At 38.7% G+C, this 15,821-nt stretch overlaps 1 protein-coding gene across 3 annotated transcripts in view; it reads right to left on the bottom strand.

The window, feature by feature from the left end:
• The window catches only part of KLHL13 (kelch like family member 13), an 81,258-nt gene that overhangs the window by 48,050 nt on the left and 17,387 nt on the right, over positions 1–15,821 (bottom strand). For 2 of the 3 annotated variants that reach the window (XM_077186236.1, XM_077186237.1), the window contains one exon: positions 14,781–14,839. The exons of the other annotated variant lie outside the window; for it this stretch is intronic. In XM_077186236.1, coding sequence (XP_077042351.1) covers positions 14,781–14,800 — 20 coding nt within the window. In that variant the 5' untranslated portion in view covers positions 14,801–14,839. The remainder of the gene's footprint in view (positions 1–14,780; positions 14,840–15,821) is intronic. 3 annotated transcript variants of the gene reach the window in all.

Below are 15,821 nucleotides of genomic sequence, written 5' to 3'. Positions count from 1 at the left end.
GTTCAGGGAAGAATTTCACTGCACACATACTGGAGAGCCCCTTTCTTCCCCCCTGCATTTTCAGGTAAACTACTTCCACCTTCTAAAACTTGACCTATAAAACCCTGCACAGAAGGGTTTCACAATTTGAAAAAAAAAAAAAGGCAGATGGGTATACCTTTAAATAACTCTTTTAACTGCTAAGGTCTAAGCTGATGCAGCTATCCTTAGATCAAAATTCCACCAACAGCTTTAAAATCAGCGCAGTAGCATCGCGTGCTTTTCTTGCAATCAGAACACTTTTAGGAAAACCAGTTGTGCCACCTTCTGGTATTCACAAGAACTACACACCAAATATTTTAATACCTTCCCATTTTAAATGGGGAAAAAAAACCCAGTGCAAACAGAAAACTCACTTTATCTATGAAAACAATGAAAAATGCTACTTTTTTTATGCTTTGGTTGATCTGTGCAACATCACAGCCAGGACTAGCTAGATTGGACTGTATCACCCAGGAGATGGATTTGATGGTCCTTAGGGGGCACTTCCAAACGAGGATATTCTGTGACACCTCCTGACAAACACAGCACCCTTCCCACACATTACCTGGTCTGAGCCATGAGCTGTTCTGCTCTTTGCCCCATCCTACCAGCTGCAGCAAAGAACTGGGAAAGGCAGAGAGTGAAAAGGATGAGAAAAGCTGTGGAATGACTTCTGTACAAGAATCGACTTCCAGATTTGAATTAACAGCATGGAAAGCAGAGAGGAAAGAAGAAATACATTCAGAGTATGTAGTGTCACAAAAAGCATGGTAAATGTGGGGTCCTGATTCACCTGCTCTCCAACACAATAAAGAGAAAGCTTTACATGAAACTAGCAGGTGTTTGGTGGGGAAAAAAAAAATGAAATTGAGGAAATGTCTTCAAGAAACATACTGCAGCCATCCCACCAGCAGCAGCCCTTCAATAACTGTTTATTACAACACAGAGTCACTGAAGCAAAGTGAGAAAAACAGTTTAAACCAGAAGTGGTTGTACCCAGGGCCCCATAGTGACTCCAGCACTCACATACAAGGCCAGCAAGCAAACTTCACCTTTCCTCTCACTACCAAAGCATCCCTAATACTGCAGTGGGGCACACACATGGCTATGTAAAAACAACTGTAAATCCCCTTCCTCCTGTATTACACCTGGATCTATAATTAACTCTGGACTGATAAAAATGCAAGGGAAGATGTGTTTAAGCTATGACTTCAAGACATTTTTGATCACTTCCAATCTATGCCTTCAATACAAAACTGTTTCTAGATGTCAAATTCCCACCAACAAGTTCTGGAGCAGAAAAAGCTTCAGTGAAGGAAGAACGAAGGCATAGAATTAGGTATGAAATAACATTAACAAATTAAGTGAACAACTGACTCCAAAGTGTGTCAACTGCTACCTCACAACCCCTCTCAAGACAAACATTTAGTGATTCTCCAATCTTAGACAATCTCTGACCAGAAAGTAGGTATTTCTGACTGTAATTTTCTGCTGTAACTTGGAACTACAAAATGTAACTATATGAATTTAAAATAGAATTTGGAAGTTTGGTGTAGGAATCAAACCCAAGGCCATGCTCAGTCACTAATGTACCAACAACAGAAACAAGGTAAGACAGCTGAAACACAAGGACATCTATTTGCATGCTGACAAACTTCTGCAAACCTCTGTATATTCTTTCAGCCATATTTACTCAGCTCTCTGCAGTATGTGTCCCATGGTATAATCATTTTCTGGATCTCTAAACAAAGCAAAACTTACATTAATCAAAGCTTTGCTTTGACATGTTCTTCCTAGTGCAGGATATTTTACTCCTTCTGAAGTTTGGCATTTTCATTTTCTGGAGATGCTGAAATTACAATTTTGCCCACACAAGACAGAATGATAATACACAGGAGGGTATACAACACCATGAGAAATACAAAACATGATTCTCATCATAAGCAACACCATAAATCATGCTGCAAATAATATCTTACTTGCCTGAAAGATTTTACAAGAACCTCTGGGATAACTAATATAACAGCAGAGTTGCCCAGTAATACTTCAGGAGAATCATGAGAGTAACTCAGACCAGGCAGAATGTGACTGCAACCCCCTGAACAAAGCCTTGCTGCATATTGCACAAAGTATTGCCAGGAAAATGCAATGCCATAATCCCACATAACTAACTGTTAAAATACTTTTTTTAAAAAACCATGCATTAACATCAGTCATGTCTGAGCTTCTCCTGCCTCCCTGTGTATCTACAGATATTTAGAACTGGAACTGAGTAGATTCCTGCAATTTACTAAAGCATTTCTTCACTCACTTGGAACACTGATTCTAAATTTCAAACCCTATAGTGAAAGCAGCATTGGTGTCTAGAGATTCAAAGGCAATCTCAAAGGAGCTCAGTACTTTCATGACAGTAAAATCCTTGAGAGCTGAAGCTTTGGAGGCCTTTGAACAGCCTATACTGAAAACATGAAAAGAAGGGAAGATTAATTCTGGAGACACATGGGAAATCTCTGCTGAGACAAACACACATTACTCCAAAAGCACAGGATACAGTGGTCAGATTAGGAAGGGAGGAAGGCAGGAAGGGAGGGCAGTAAACCAGATATTTATTCAATAGGGTCAGTACTGAACTCAAAGCAAAATGCAGTTGGTAGCTTAAGATAAGATGAACATTTGCCACAAGAGTTTCTGTAAACACTGAAATCAAAACTGTTCAGTGAATAATAAACCTCTGCAGGGAAACCAAGAGTTACAGCAACTGTGAACCCAGGAGTTTTACATAAACACTGCTACAGAAGACTGTTCTTTCTTTAGTGCTTCTCATCAGATTTCTGTGAACTTGTGTTCTGGCTCATATCCTGAATCAAGCAACAACATGCACAAACATACCTTCTTCTGTTTGAGTCTTTCACTAAAGTAGAAATATAAGCAAACTACCGACACCTTGCTGTCCAAAAAGCAGCTGCTGGGGAGAAGTTTCTAAAACATGACAAAGTTTTGCTGGATCTTGAAATAAATGTCCATTCAGGGATATTTTTTTGCTGTGCGAAAGGGGATGTGCAGATGGCACTAATCAAAGACTGATTTATTTAAAAGAAAAGGCCTATTTGAAGACTACCAAGTATTTTAAATAATTACATTCAATAAATAGTTAAGAAGATTTTCAGAATTTTCAGTCATTCTATCAGGCACCTGTGTGTAAATAACTAAATAGAGGATTTGTAGATAAGCAGCCTATTTATAATTGTCTTTTATCAACACCCTAGAACAACTCACAAGGCCCAGTGTGACTAAGCTTTTACTTCAGGGCTCTAATCTGATGAAAGTCTACAAAATCCAAAGGGCAAAAGTAAAATTAACTAAAATTATTGAGCCTTAGCCTTCTGGTGTTGAATGTACAAATTCTTTTTCACAGCAAATTCCAGCAATGTGATTCAGTTCATTTACCCTCCTCCCGAGGTCTGCATCAGTCTGTAACCCAGTTCACTGGCTGGAGAACAAGGCCATTGCTGTTCTCCAGCAGAGCTGCTCATTACTCCTGGAGCATGAACAGCAGAGCCGTGGCTGCTCCCCCTGCACAGCAAGCCAGCAGCATCACACAATTACTGCTCATAGCCCAAGCCTCTGCCACACCCCAGTGCAGAGCAGCAATGAAAAGGATTTCTGGCTGCCAATGACAGACCAGGGATGTCCTGGCCAAGGCCCTGAGCAAAGCCCAACACAGACAAGCATGTACTTTGCTGCATGGGCCAAGCTCTAATTATCTGAAAACAGAACTGAGCAGAGTCACATTGGTGCTCTAATTACCAGGAGACAGAACAAGAGAGGAGAAAACCTGGCTGTGGGAGCACACAGGAACCCAGGCAAGGGCAAAGATGCTGCTCCAGCCAGAGAGAGCAGCTTGACAAAGCCTGCAAACTCCTCTGCTGCAGCTCTGGTGTTCTGCTGCACTCCCACATTGCTCTGACTCACCCCAGTCACATCAACTTCAGCAACAGCAAACAGGGCTTTGCTCCTTGTCCAGCTGGGCTTCTGAGGGACCTGCTGACTTGTTGATACATGCATGACCTCTGTGCTCTCTGGGACAACAGAAGCAAAATGAGATTTAACACATTCTCCTTAAATTAAGTTTCCTCCTGGATCCTTGGTTGATCCACCTCCACCTACGTGGCTGTCAGCTTAGATTCAGCCACCCTGAAACAGGTGAGCTGGAGCAGAAGAATGAAAGCAGAATTCAGGAATTTGGAAGAGGGTGGCTGCATGCTGAAAATGTTTGGAATCCAACATGATGGAGCTGGATGTGAAAACATAGCTTGGGAAAATGGAAGGAGATTAGCAAGATGCTCAAGTTTCAGCAATGCCATAGGAAGGTCAGGCATAAATATACACACAATATTGTGACAAGGCAGAAGAGCAGTAGTTATATATATATATATATATATATATATATATATATATAAAATAGTTATATGGCGTTTTTCCATGAGAGACATGGACATTTAAACAGTGAATTGTCATGTTCTGTTGTTAAATCTGCAATTATCTGCAGGAATCATACTGATGTCTGGATTTCAGTGTTTATTTACGGGATTGGAAGTCACCAGGCTGCAGAACACACTTTTAAAAACTGAGCTGTTTCCCTGAAGAGCCTTCACTGGTCCTGCAGGATACCTGTATAATCCCTCTGAAGATCACATGAAAACTTAGTAGTTGCTTCAACTTTCATTCTCCAGGACTGGACATTAATGCAAATATAACCCAACACTTCTCATTATTACAAGATGTCCTTAACAACATTAGTAAGCTTAAGGTGCAGCTCATTAAAACAGATCAGGTTCAGATGCAAAACTGATCCCTCCATACAACGAGCACAAGCAGGACTGTTTTTCCAGCACAGTCTCCAACACTCTGTGATTATTTTCCAAGATATGACTGATTTTGCATCCAAGTGAACTGCAACCTGAATCAGAGACATCCCAGATGTCCAATGACAATGGAATAATGGGAAATGTATTACCAAGCTGCACACAGGAATATACACAGGCAGAAAACCTCTAGCATTAAAAAAGAGTGGAAAGACTAATTTTTGAAACAAGAGAAGTAATTTTTGAATGTTTTGTACATTATCAATTTAAGAACTATGCCAGTCTGTACCCAAAAGTGATACACACAATTTAAATATGAGGTCACAATCAATAAATTACATCCAGACAAAAAAATACCATACTCTCTCTCAAAGGGACAATGCTATACACACAATGGGAGTAGATTATTTTAGATTTAGGACTTTAAAGCACCTTATCATAAGCACAAAGTTGCTTTGGTTAAAGCCCTTCTTTTTAACTTGATGCATTCAAATAAACAGCAAACAGAGCAGGGAAACAATTACTCATAACCTAAAACCACCACTCATCAGGAGAACGACTACAATCAGCAGACACCCACCCACCCCAGTGACAGAAGACAGAGAGAGGAAACAAAAGGGAAAGTGACAATCAGCATGAGATTACACTGCACTGCTAACAGGTGTCATCAGATGGAGAACTTTCCAAAGTCAGCTTTCCAGAAAAAACCTGCTTACAGTGTGCTGAACATCCTACAAGCCAGCCAGACCTTCCAAGCAGCCAGGGCAGTTTGCAAGCTCACCTATCCCAGTAAAAGCAGCAGCTGACCTCCTTTGAATGAAATATGAACTATTTTAGATCCACACCTCTCTGCCTCCCACATGAAGTTCAAGTTGCAAACAGTTCATGTGCAAAAGGCACTGGCTCACAAACCATGCACTAAAGCTGCCCTTGGACAGATGGCAGGACCCACAGCCATGTCTAGAGGAAACTGAACTGCATTTAACCCAGAAACATACCCAAACCACAACCCAGCTTTTAAATATGAAAGAGGATGTTTCTGCTTTGAGCCACTGGTCTTTCTTCATGAAAAAAAGAAAAAACAGGAATACACTTGTGTCATGTTTCTATAAATTCATTAAGCCTGGATGTTAATTTCTAGTCACAGAAGAGGAACTTGGGCATTTTTATCAAATATTCCATCACAAAGAAAATATTACTTTTACGTAGTCAACCTTGAAAAAAATTACAGATACTTTCTTTTAATGCAAGTCAACACTAAAGCTGCAAGTATTCACTCTACCAATTCCTAGGTCATTTTAGTGGTTGGTTGAAAACAAAGATTATTTGGAGAGCTAAAAGCATTTACAGGAGAAAAACTTTTTACTGAAGAGGTTCATTCTTCCATTGAGATTAAGAAACCTTTACCCCTTAACAAGCATAAACACTGTCACACACACCATACTGAGACCAGATGTAACAAAAACCAGTGCCCAATAAATACAGTAAGAAGTTTGTCATTGCCTTAAAAAATATTCACTGAATTTTTTTCTAGTTCTTTATCTTCTAATTTTAATTCTTACATGAATATATTTAAACAGGCTTCACATCACAATGCCAACATTCACATTTTGAATGGCAGTGGACTTCTAAAGTATTTAAGTGCACATGCCTGGGAACAAAGGACAAAATCATGAACCTAGTGAGGACTGAAAGCACTTATCACTGCTATGAACACAGAGATGTGTTCATCTGCTAAATAAAATGAAGTACAAAAGAGTAACTTGAAGGAAGTAGGACTGAGTAGGTACTGGTTGGGATTACTAGAGACTGGAAGATTTCAGAGATGGAGAGAACACATACATAAGAACTCTGATCTAAGGAAAGCTTTTATAACTCTTTTTCTTCAGAGTTTCACAGAATTATTCATTAAAGAGCCATTTTCCACACGAAGCAGAAACGTGACTGACCAAAACACTGCTCACAGGTTGTGTGCACTCAGAGTGCAAGAATGAAAAGTGAAACTTGAGACTCTGAATATGCTCAAATCACCATAAATGCATCCAGCAGACAAAAGGCACTTGTGTGCCTGTTTTGGGAAAAAAAAAAAGGCAGAAAATATATTGCTTCTATTCCAAGATCAAACCTATAAGGAAAAATCCCCCCGGAAGCAGCGAGCAGCATACAGATGAGTTTGGTCATTCTTCAAGACTGATTCAGCTGCTGCCAAAACATAACTTTAGTAATTTCAACTGTTGTCCTATGAATTCTCTATTTAGACTGAGACAAAAGTACACTAAATCAGTCAATGAAACTACAGAATCTATTAAGATTTCTTCACTCCAAACTTGCTAAAAGAAGGTTGCTTAATGTCAATACGTGCCTTGGAACAGAAATAATTGAGCATTTATTCTTAAGATGAATGCTCAAAACAGTTTTATTAATCTAGTTAAATGAAAGGTTTAAAATGCCATTAGCAATCCAAAGGAAAAAAAGTGGAAGTCTTAAATGGCATTAACAGAAAATTCTAGTCATGAATGATGCCTCTTGCTGCAGCAATAGTTTCAATCACCTATAAAGGAAAATAAATCCTACCAACATACTGAAACACTAAACACTCATAGCCAGGCTGTTACATTTCATACAGTGGTGAGGAAAGGCACATGATGGATCCCTGTCACTTTCTCAGACAAACACTAAATCAAAAGAATCACTCCTGACAGGATGTCAGGATATAAAGTTCCTTTACAAAGTAGTGTCAGAAACCGTTGTGCCAGCAGCACATTTCATCATAAACTTATGACCCCTAATCTCACCTTTTCCATGTAAGTATGATGTCCCTATTCAATTGCAAAATTCATGAAAACTAATAAAGTTGTTCATATTTGAGCATGCAGCTCAAAAATTGTATACAGAAACATCCTGCACTACAAAAATATTTTTCTTGTTTCTTTGAAAGAATGAACCCAGTAACTCCAACATAAATTAACCACATCAGGCAAACTACCATTATGGGTGTGCAAAGTACAGCACAAGATAATATAAACAATGCTATAGCTTCTATGTCCATATTATAAAAGAACAATTATGTTTTAAGTGAGGATTTAATTTCTAGAAAAGACACTGAAATAAGGTTGCTGGAATTTCTGTTGGGTTAAGGCAATCAACTCTGCATTAAATGACTACTGAAGATCTGTGGAGTCCATCTCCTGTTTACCATAAGAAATTAAGACTTGTGGTTTCAAAAAAGCATCATAGAAAGCCACAAAACAGATGAGACATTCTAAAATACAGAATCACATCGAATCACAAGTTTCCAATATCTAAAATGTAGAGAAGATGGGAAATGTTCCCTTCACAAGGATACATTTATCTCATTTTTCCATCAAAAATCTCTCTTGAAAACACGTTAAGAACCAAATTATTATCCAATTAAAATCAATATTAAGTCATTTTTTGTCACCATAAAGCATTCCAGACAATGAAAATATTCTGTATTACAAAATACAGAAAAAGGGGGGGGGAAACCTACTGAACTTTACTAATTTTTCTCTTGCCAACAAAGCATCAAGAATTAAAATTCAAAAGCTGAACCGGGTTTTCAGACATTTTAATATTATAAAGCCTTGGGTGAAAGTGACAGTATTTATATCAAAATAATCTTCTCATTTCTCTTCTGCCCACATGCTACCTCGAGTTTTGGGCAGATCTTTATTTATGCCTTTTATCTTGCCTGCAGCAGTACATCACTAGGGACGTGCAGTTTTGCCTGACTGGTAATTTGCTTGCTGGGAGCACTAAAGAAAGAGTGTTTTGTTTGCAGGATCCTGTCCCTTGGCATGAAACTGAAGACATAGGAAACATGAAGGGTGCTGTTTCTCTAAAATACTTACATATTCAGAACAGCAAGGGCCTTAAATAAATGCAGTTATATTGCTAATTTTTTTTTTTCAATTTATGTCATCAGTTAGGATAAACTGGGTAAAAGCCATCTGCTAGAAGTGTATGCTGCAGGTATAAAGAGTTACTGGCAAATAGACAACCATTTTCCAAAACTTTCTCTACAACATCTTCAAGATGCAGCCTTTTCTGCCTTGTTATCTAGGCAGGTAAAATCCATCTTTCACAAAATTAAATTGTTCTGGCTTCTGACAAGCCCCACATTTCCTAATCTTGGAAACTACTCAAGTGTCTTCCTGCCTTGTCTCTTCAGCCACATTATTTTACTACAGCACATCCTTCCAAAACTCCTGCTTCTCTCACTACAACCAGCATGAAAAGCTGCTTTCTGATGACCTACAGGGCTCAGCTTTGCTGGTTTTGCAGCAATTTTCCCCCTCAATTAGATCAACCTTTGGCAATGCAGCCAACAAACACTTCTGTGTTCTCTTCCATGGGACCCCTGACACACAAAGGCGCCAGAAAAGAAGAAGCAACAATAATTTCTCCTTCAAAACAACACCAAGCTGGCAATGGCACTCAGCAGTCAGAGTGATGATATATGGCAACTATCACTGCTTAGGCACTAGAGTAGGGTTTGCACAGATCCCCAGACAGCCCACAAGCTCTTACAGCAAGAATTGGGAGCTCCAGGCTGGCACAGCACGGGCACAGCTTTAGAAGTGCAATTAAGTGCAATTGTTAAGGTAACACTTTGCATCTTGCAATCCCATTACAAAAACTTGGTAATCTCTGATCAAAAGGCACCAAAACTAACCATGACTGAGGGGTGCAAGCTGACTGCAGAGCACTCTGCTAGCACAGCACCAGCAGAGACTCAGCCTTCCCATCACAGGATATCCTGATCCAGCTGCAAACACCCACATGCAACATCTGTTGAGTCAGGGCTGCTTAGGAGCAAGGATTACAGAGGGCATCAGACAACATTTTAAAAAATATTCCCCATGGACTTTTCTCTTTAACTGAAAATACTACAACACTGTTCCTTCTTACAAAAAGAAAAAAAATATCAACAACAAAACTATTCAGTTTGGCTCCCTGAAGCAAAAGCAGTTTTTAATAAATTGTGCAAAACTGTCCAAAGACTAAATTTTAAGGAAGCTTTGTTAATTAAAAAACCAAACACACTTCATCTTGCACTGAAGAGTTCATCAAAATTCAGCTGTAGGCAAAGTCAGCATGTGTTGGATCAGTTCAGACTTCCTGAAATGCCATTTACAAGCAGTGAATTTCAGGTAAGCCACATACACAAAAAAGGAAGTGAGACTAATGGAACAAGATTCACTACAATGAACTCCAGAATACAAAACCATATTTTAAATCAGTGCAAGTAATTCTTGTTTTATGTAAACCATTCTACTGCAAAATCAGCTTGTACAGCACACAGAACACTGCTAAAGCAGCATAAACACCTGCCTTGTGAAAAATACACCCTGGCAAGCAGGAGGCAACCCAGCAAAGGACACATTACCAATGAGCAGAGAGTAAAGCTCCAAAAGATCTATTGCTTTGCCCTCACCATCCTAAAACACCTCCCAAAATAACTCAGAAGGACACCTGTACCAAATCAGAATCCAAACTGCCTCACTGCACAGCCACTGCTACCTTTAATAAGGCATTGTACAGCAGCAAAATAAAACTCTTGTGCTGTTACTTGGAGAAAGGAAAACCCTTCTACAGTCTTAATGAAATCTAATCTATCATCTCAAAACCATTGGGCAATTTCAATCCCTGCATAACATTTGCAGGAACACAACTGTGCTTCTGTGCTCCCAAGCTGCACAGGATTATTTCACTGCCTAAGTACACTGGCATCTTGGCTCCCATGTCAATCCCTGTCTTGGCAGTTAGGGGCCAATTCCTACACTGAGCTCCAAGAGGGACAAGTCTGACAATACCAGAGTCTTTGTAAAATTTCAAAGCAAACAGGGTTGCATTTTACAGAAAGATTTATGTAACTTACGTTTCAAAGCAAATCTGTTAATACATTCAGGGAGATAAAGGACAAAGCATAGCTGGAACACATTTTACAGAAATTTTAATCCACTATCTCATGTTTGCCACAAGTCATCTGAGACCCCTCCTCTCTTTGTACATTACTTCTAAAGTTTATCTGCTCCAAATGAGCTTTTCTGTCCATTTTCATGGCCTAGAAGATGAGACTCCTTCCACCCTGTACCTTGTGTCTAAGGGAACAGAGCTCAGCCTGCTGCAGCCTCAGACAGAGCAGGGACAGAAACTCTTCCCACCAACACCTCACCTTAAATGGGGCAGGCACAGAAACCCCCATTTCTATGGCCAGCACATGACCTCAGTCAGGGCTCCCTGCAAGGACAGCCTTTAACCACTGCACTGAACAGAAAGCAGCAAAAACCAGAATTCTTACAATGCTGAGGTATGTGTATTAAAATAGTGTCTTAAATGAAATATTCTTCTGAATTTTAAGTCAGATGATCAACTTTTTCATGCCTGGATTTGCATAATGAACCAAATTTAAACTCACATATCTATGGTGAAATTAATCAAATTATTATTAGTTGGCCCAAAAGCATCTAATCAATTTATAAGTGCTCTTAAAATGTGAACTTAGAGATTTCCCATCTCTTCAGTATTCTGTAAAGGACTTTCATCTGCACTTTCCAACCCTCATAAAGCCTTTCCCTGATATAAGTCACCTGTGGCTACAACTTATTAAAGCTCATTCATCATCACCTACACTTAATAAACCCACAGTGATGAAATAAACTCTGCTGACAAAAGGTTGATTAGATAAGCATTGCATGTAAGAAAAAAAACTGTACATAAGAAATCCAGCAAAGTGAAAGAAAAACCTGGATTGTCTCCACAAAGACAACAGGACCACGACATTTGGATCCCACCTTTTCCTCACTACCAAGAGAAAAAAAATCCTATGAATTTCAAGCTATGAAACCAGCTGCTGACTGTCAATTACTTTAAGAGCATAAAGCTTTATGTGGTTACAGAGAGGAAAGGCCAACAGAACACATGAATCAAGCCATTCATGAGGAAACAGAACAGCTTAGATCCAGCATGTCCCTTCAGTGCCCAGCCTGTCACATACAGTCCCTGGTCTACTGACTACCAAGGGCACAGCTCAAGCACCTTCTGCTATTGCACAACTTAGACTCTCTCAGACATGGGCAGAAGTCAAGCAGAACAAGGCACCCTCATTCAGCCTGTCCAGAAATAATCAGCATTGGGAATGCTGTGCATCTCTGCATTTTGCTTGAACTTCATGGTAAATATTATCCACTTAAGAATTCCACTCAAGAATTGATATTTCTGAAGTTTATTAATTTATGAATCAATATTACACAGAAAATGAAAAAGCTTTTATTGGACATTTGTTCTTCATTAGCTAAGTTACCTTTTAACTTAATGGACTAAGTTGCAGTGTATATTTCAAGCCCTTTAAAACCTTAGAGCATTCAAAAGGTGAAATGTTTTTCAATTTTCCACCAGAAATTCTACACATCAAGTACACAGTAATAACCACAAAAAGAACAATGGTAACAGGAAAAAAAACCAATTTTCTTTATATAGTACACAATACTTCTCAAGACATTACAGCATAAAGGTTAAAGCCAAGGTTATGATCACACAGAACTGGAAAAGGAACCAGTTCCTTCAGCTCCCTCCTGCACCAAAAGTTAAATTAAATTCTCAACTTATCTCATTATATTTTACACACATTCACCCTTGCAATAATGCCATAAGACCTAATGGAACTGTCCACAAAGATATTACCTGTATTGCAGCTACCAATGCTGACACACAGTGTTAATGTAGGGAAATCCCAAAACACCCTTCATGGTGGGTGCCATTGGCTGTGAGCCTCATCCACTCAAGCATCAGAGCACAACCTGACCCAGCCCAGTGCTGAAGACCATGAAAAGCTGACTGCTGTGCAGCTGAAAGGTCCTTAACAGCAGCCATCTGTACAAATTAAATATTAGCCCCACAAAATAACTGCAGCCTATTTTACAGAAAGTCTTTTCTGAAAATGACCTTCCCTGAAAATATAGTCAACATCTCTAAATAAGCTCCAGGAAAAATTTATGTATTATCAAATTACTGTAGCATCACCATAAGAACACTTCAAGGTATAAAGACTGATACTTGGAACATTTATACCTAAATTTCTTGTTTAATTTTAAAAAATCAAGTTCCAATTTTATTAAGCAGATAATATTAAAGAGATTTTTTAAAAATAATGAAGTAATGAAGAATATTGCATATTGTCATTGCTACTCAGCCAAGTGCAGCTAAAACTTCACAGACTTTGCCCACAAGAGATCTCAACATAACAGAGTGAATCGAATCAACACTATGTCCTGGGTAAGTCAGCTGGATCAGGACAAGGGTTTCTCCTGCTGCTTCATAAAGAATCCAGCATCTGGCCAGGAGATTGTTATTAAAAAATCCTCACACAGCCTTCCTGAACCATCAAGCAGAGCCTGGAAGAAGACAAGGGAAAGATGACTACAAGCCAACATTATCTTTAAGCTGATTTTTTCTTCAGTTGAAAGCAAGACAGGCTTTCAGATCAGGCACTATTTGCAGATGCCAAACCAGAATGAGGTCATTAAGCAATAGTGACTTTTTTTAATTAGTTACTTAACAAATCACAAAACCGTATCTAAGATAATATCCAAAAGTCTCCAGGAAGAGGGAAGGCTAAAAACCATTTAACCTTTCTCTTAGATCCAGGTAACAAGAAAGGCAAGTCATGTGTAGGAACCCAGACTGGTTCCTACCTAGGAGTTGAGGCAATTACTAGTCTGTTGTAATAAAAGGATTTTTCTTCAAGAAAAGAACAAAGAAAAATTTCACTGTGTAGCTTTAATGATATAAACATAGGAAAACTTAGAAATCAAGGTGCCTGAGGTAAGAGCAGTTCTTCTAACTTGAGCTCTTCCTTGCCAAGAAAAGCCCTGAAGTTGTCCACAAAGGCACTATTCTCCTAGATAATTATCATTAGAACAAAGCAGCAGCTCCAGAGTATCAAAGTTTATGGTTTAAAAGAAAGCACTCAAGAACACATTACTCATATTATACTTACACACAAAAAAAAGAAGCACAAAGGCTATCACGGAAAATCCTAAAATAACATGCTGCTTTAATTCACAACTGTTACTGGAAATCTGGCAAAAAAAAGGAAACACTGGGACTAATTACTCCAAAGGAATGCTGGCTGAGGAGCCTATAGCACTAAAAGCACAGCATTTTTATGGAATCCATCTGAAAAATAAGACATTGCATCACCTAATTGTGCTCTCTAAAAACGACTTTGTCTCCACAAAAGCAAATCCTTTAAGTACTTATTTAGGTACAGTTATATTCCACCATGGAGGTTCTTTCTTTCCTGTAATACTTTAGCAGTGTGGTTTAGCTGCTTGGTCCCAGAATATTGTTGTTTATTCCAGCAGAAAAGAACTGAAAACTTTAAGGAAAGCTTCTACTGACTGCTATTATTCCCATCATCTTTACAGCAGATATAGCAGATATGCAATCCAAAACTGGACAAGGACAATAAAATATCAAGAACCTGCCATGCAGAATAAACTTCTACAAGAAACAAGTAAACCCTGCTAAAGGTTCCCCATGCCCACCATGTCAGGGGTTTTACTGCAGTCTAGAGCACTTTCAGCAGCCAATAGTAAAAGCCTTTGGTAGACTGATCACTTCAGACAAGTGAAGCATTGTGGTTAATCCCTTATGAAACCACAAATGGCTTTGTCCTCCAGCTCTTTCCTTCAACAATGAGCTTTGTCTATGGTTCCCATGAAGGGCTCTACACTCACAGCTTCCCAGACCCAAATGAAACTTTTAGACAAATGGCACAGTTACTCTAAGTTAGAGAATTAAAAAAAAAATAAATAACTCCCACATTAGCATTTTGGGCTTTTTAGAAAACACACATCAGTTACTCACAAAGAGTCTCTCCACATCATCTCTGACAAGCGGAAATATCTCCTCTGTTCTTCATGCACCTGTAGTCAAACAGAAAAGAACTGAAGCAGAGTCACAGACAGACATCCCCAAATAGCACCTGGCTCTCTGATCCCATGGATTTTCACAAAATGAACCAAGATTTGTTCCAAACATGCACAATCTGTTTCCCCACTTCACTTACTTTCTCTGGTAAAATTACAGAGATGAAGGAGCACAAAAGCAAGAAAAGTGCTTCCTGTGTGCATGCATTAGGCTGCTCTTTGCTGTGCAAACAAGGATGAATTATGAAAACTAATCAAGTGAACAGAGAGCACATGCCCTAGATTTTTCAAATAATCTCTTGGTTTAACCCAGTTGTTCCTGAGCCTGCCTATCCCATGAACAATTTACTAAAATGGAAGCTGTGACTCATTAAAGCCACCTTTTAAGGGAGAGAGAAACAGCTCAAATTATTTATAAGCAAGACGTAATCACATTAATTTGTACAGAAGAGGCCAAAATCTTAATGACTTCCATTTCTAAGATCTAATACAGCTGATAAACAAACTCCTAGTTCTTTTTTTTTTTTATGTCTCAGGAGTATGGTATCTTACAGCCTTTAACCAAAATGAAAGAAAAATGAAAGACTACAGACTATATTCTGGCTTGTGAAATCATACCTCCACTTGAAGGGACAGTGAAAAAGTTGTAACATTTCTATTTGCTGACATTTATTATTAGCAAACATTGAAAAATATAAACTAGGCAATACCTCTGAAAAGAGACACTTCAGCTTTTCGGTCTGTTATATATTTTACATTTATAAACATAACTGAATTATAAAAAATTAGTAGCTCTATGCACTGGGTATTTCTTTAAAGCAATTTGCTATTAATTCATAGCCCAAATAAGAAATTCATTTTCTTAGTCAATACTTTAAAGATACAGAAGCAAATTTTTAGATAAGGTCACAGTGGCAGCTTATATATAACAGAAAATAAAAGCTTCTGCAAATCATCCTCTCCCCTTCAAGTGCTCTGT

This window comes from Agelaius phoeniceus, chromosome 14 (genome assembly GCF_051311805.1).
Source record: "Agelaius phoeniceus isolate bAgePho1 chromosome 14, bAgePho1.hap1, whole genome shotgun sequence".
Taxonomy (NCBI): Eukaryota; Metazoa; Chordata; class Aves; order Passeriformes; family Icteridae; genus Agelaius; species Agelaius phoeniceus.
The sequence above is the reverse complement of the archived record's forward strand: the minus strand, read 5'-3'. Positions and strand labels throughout refer to the sequence as shown.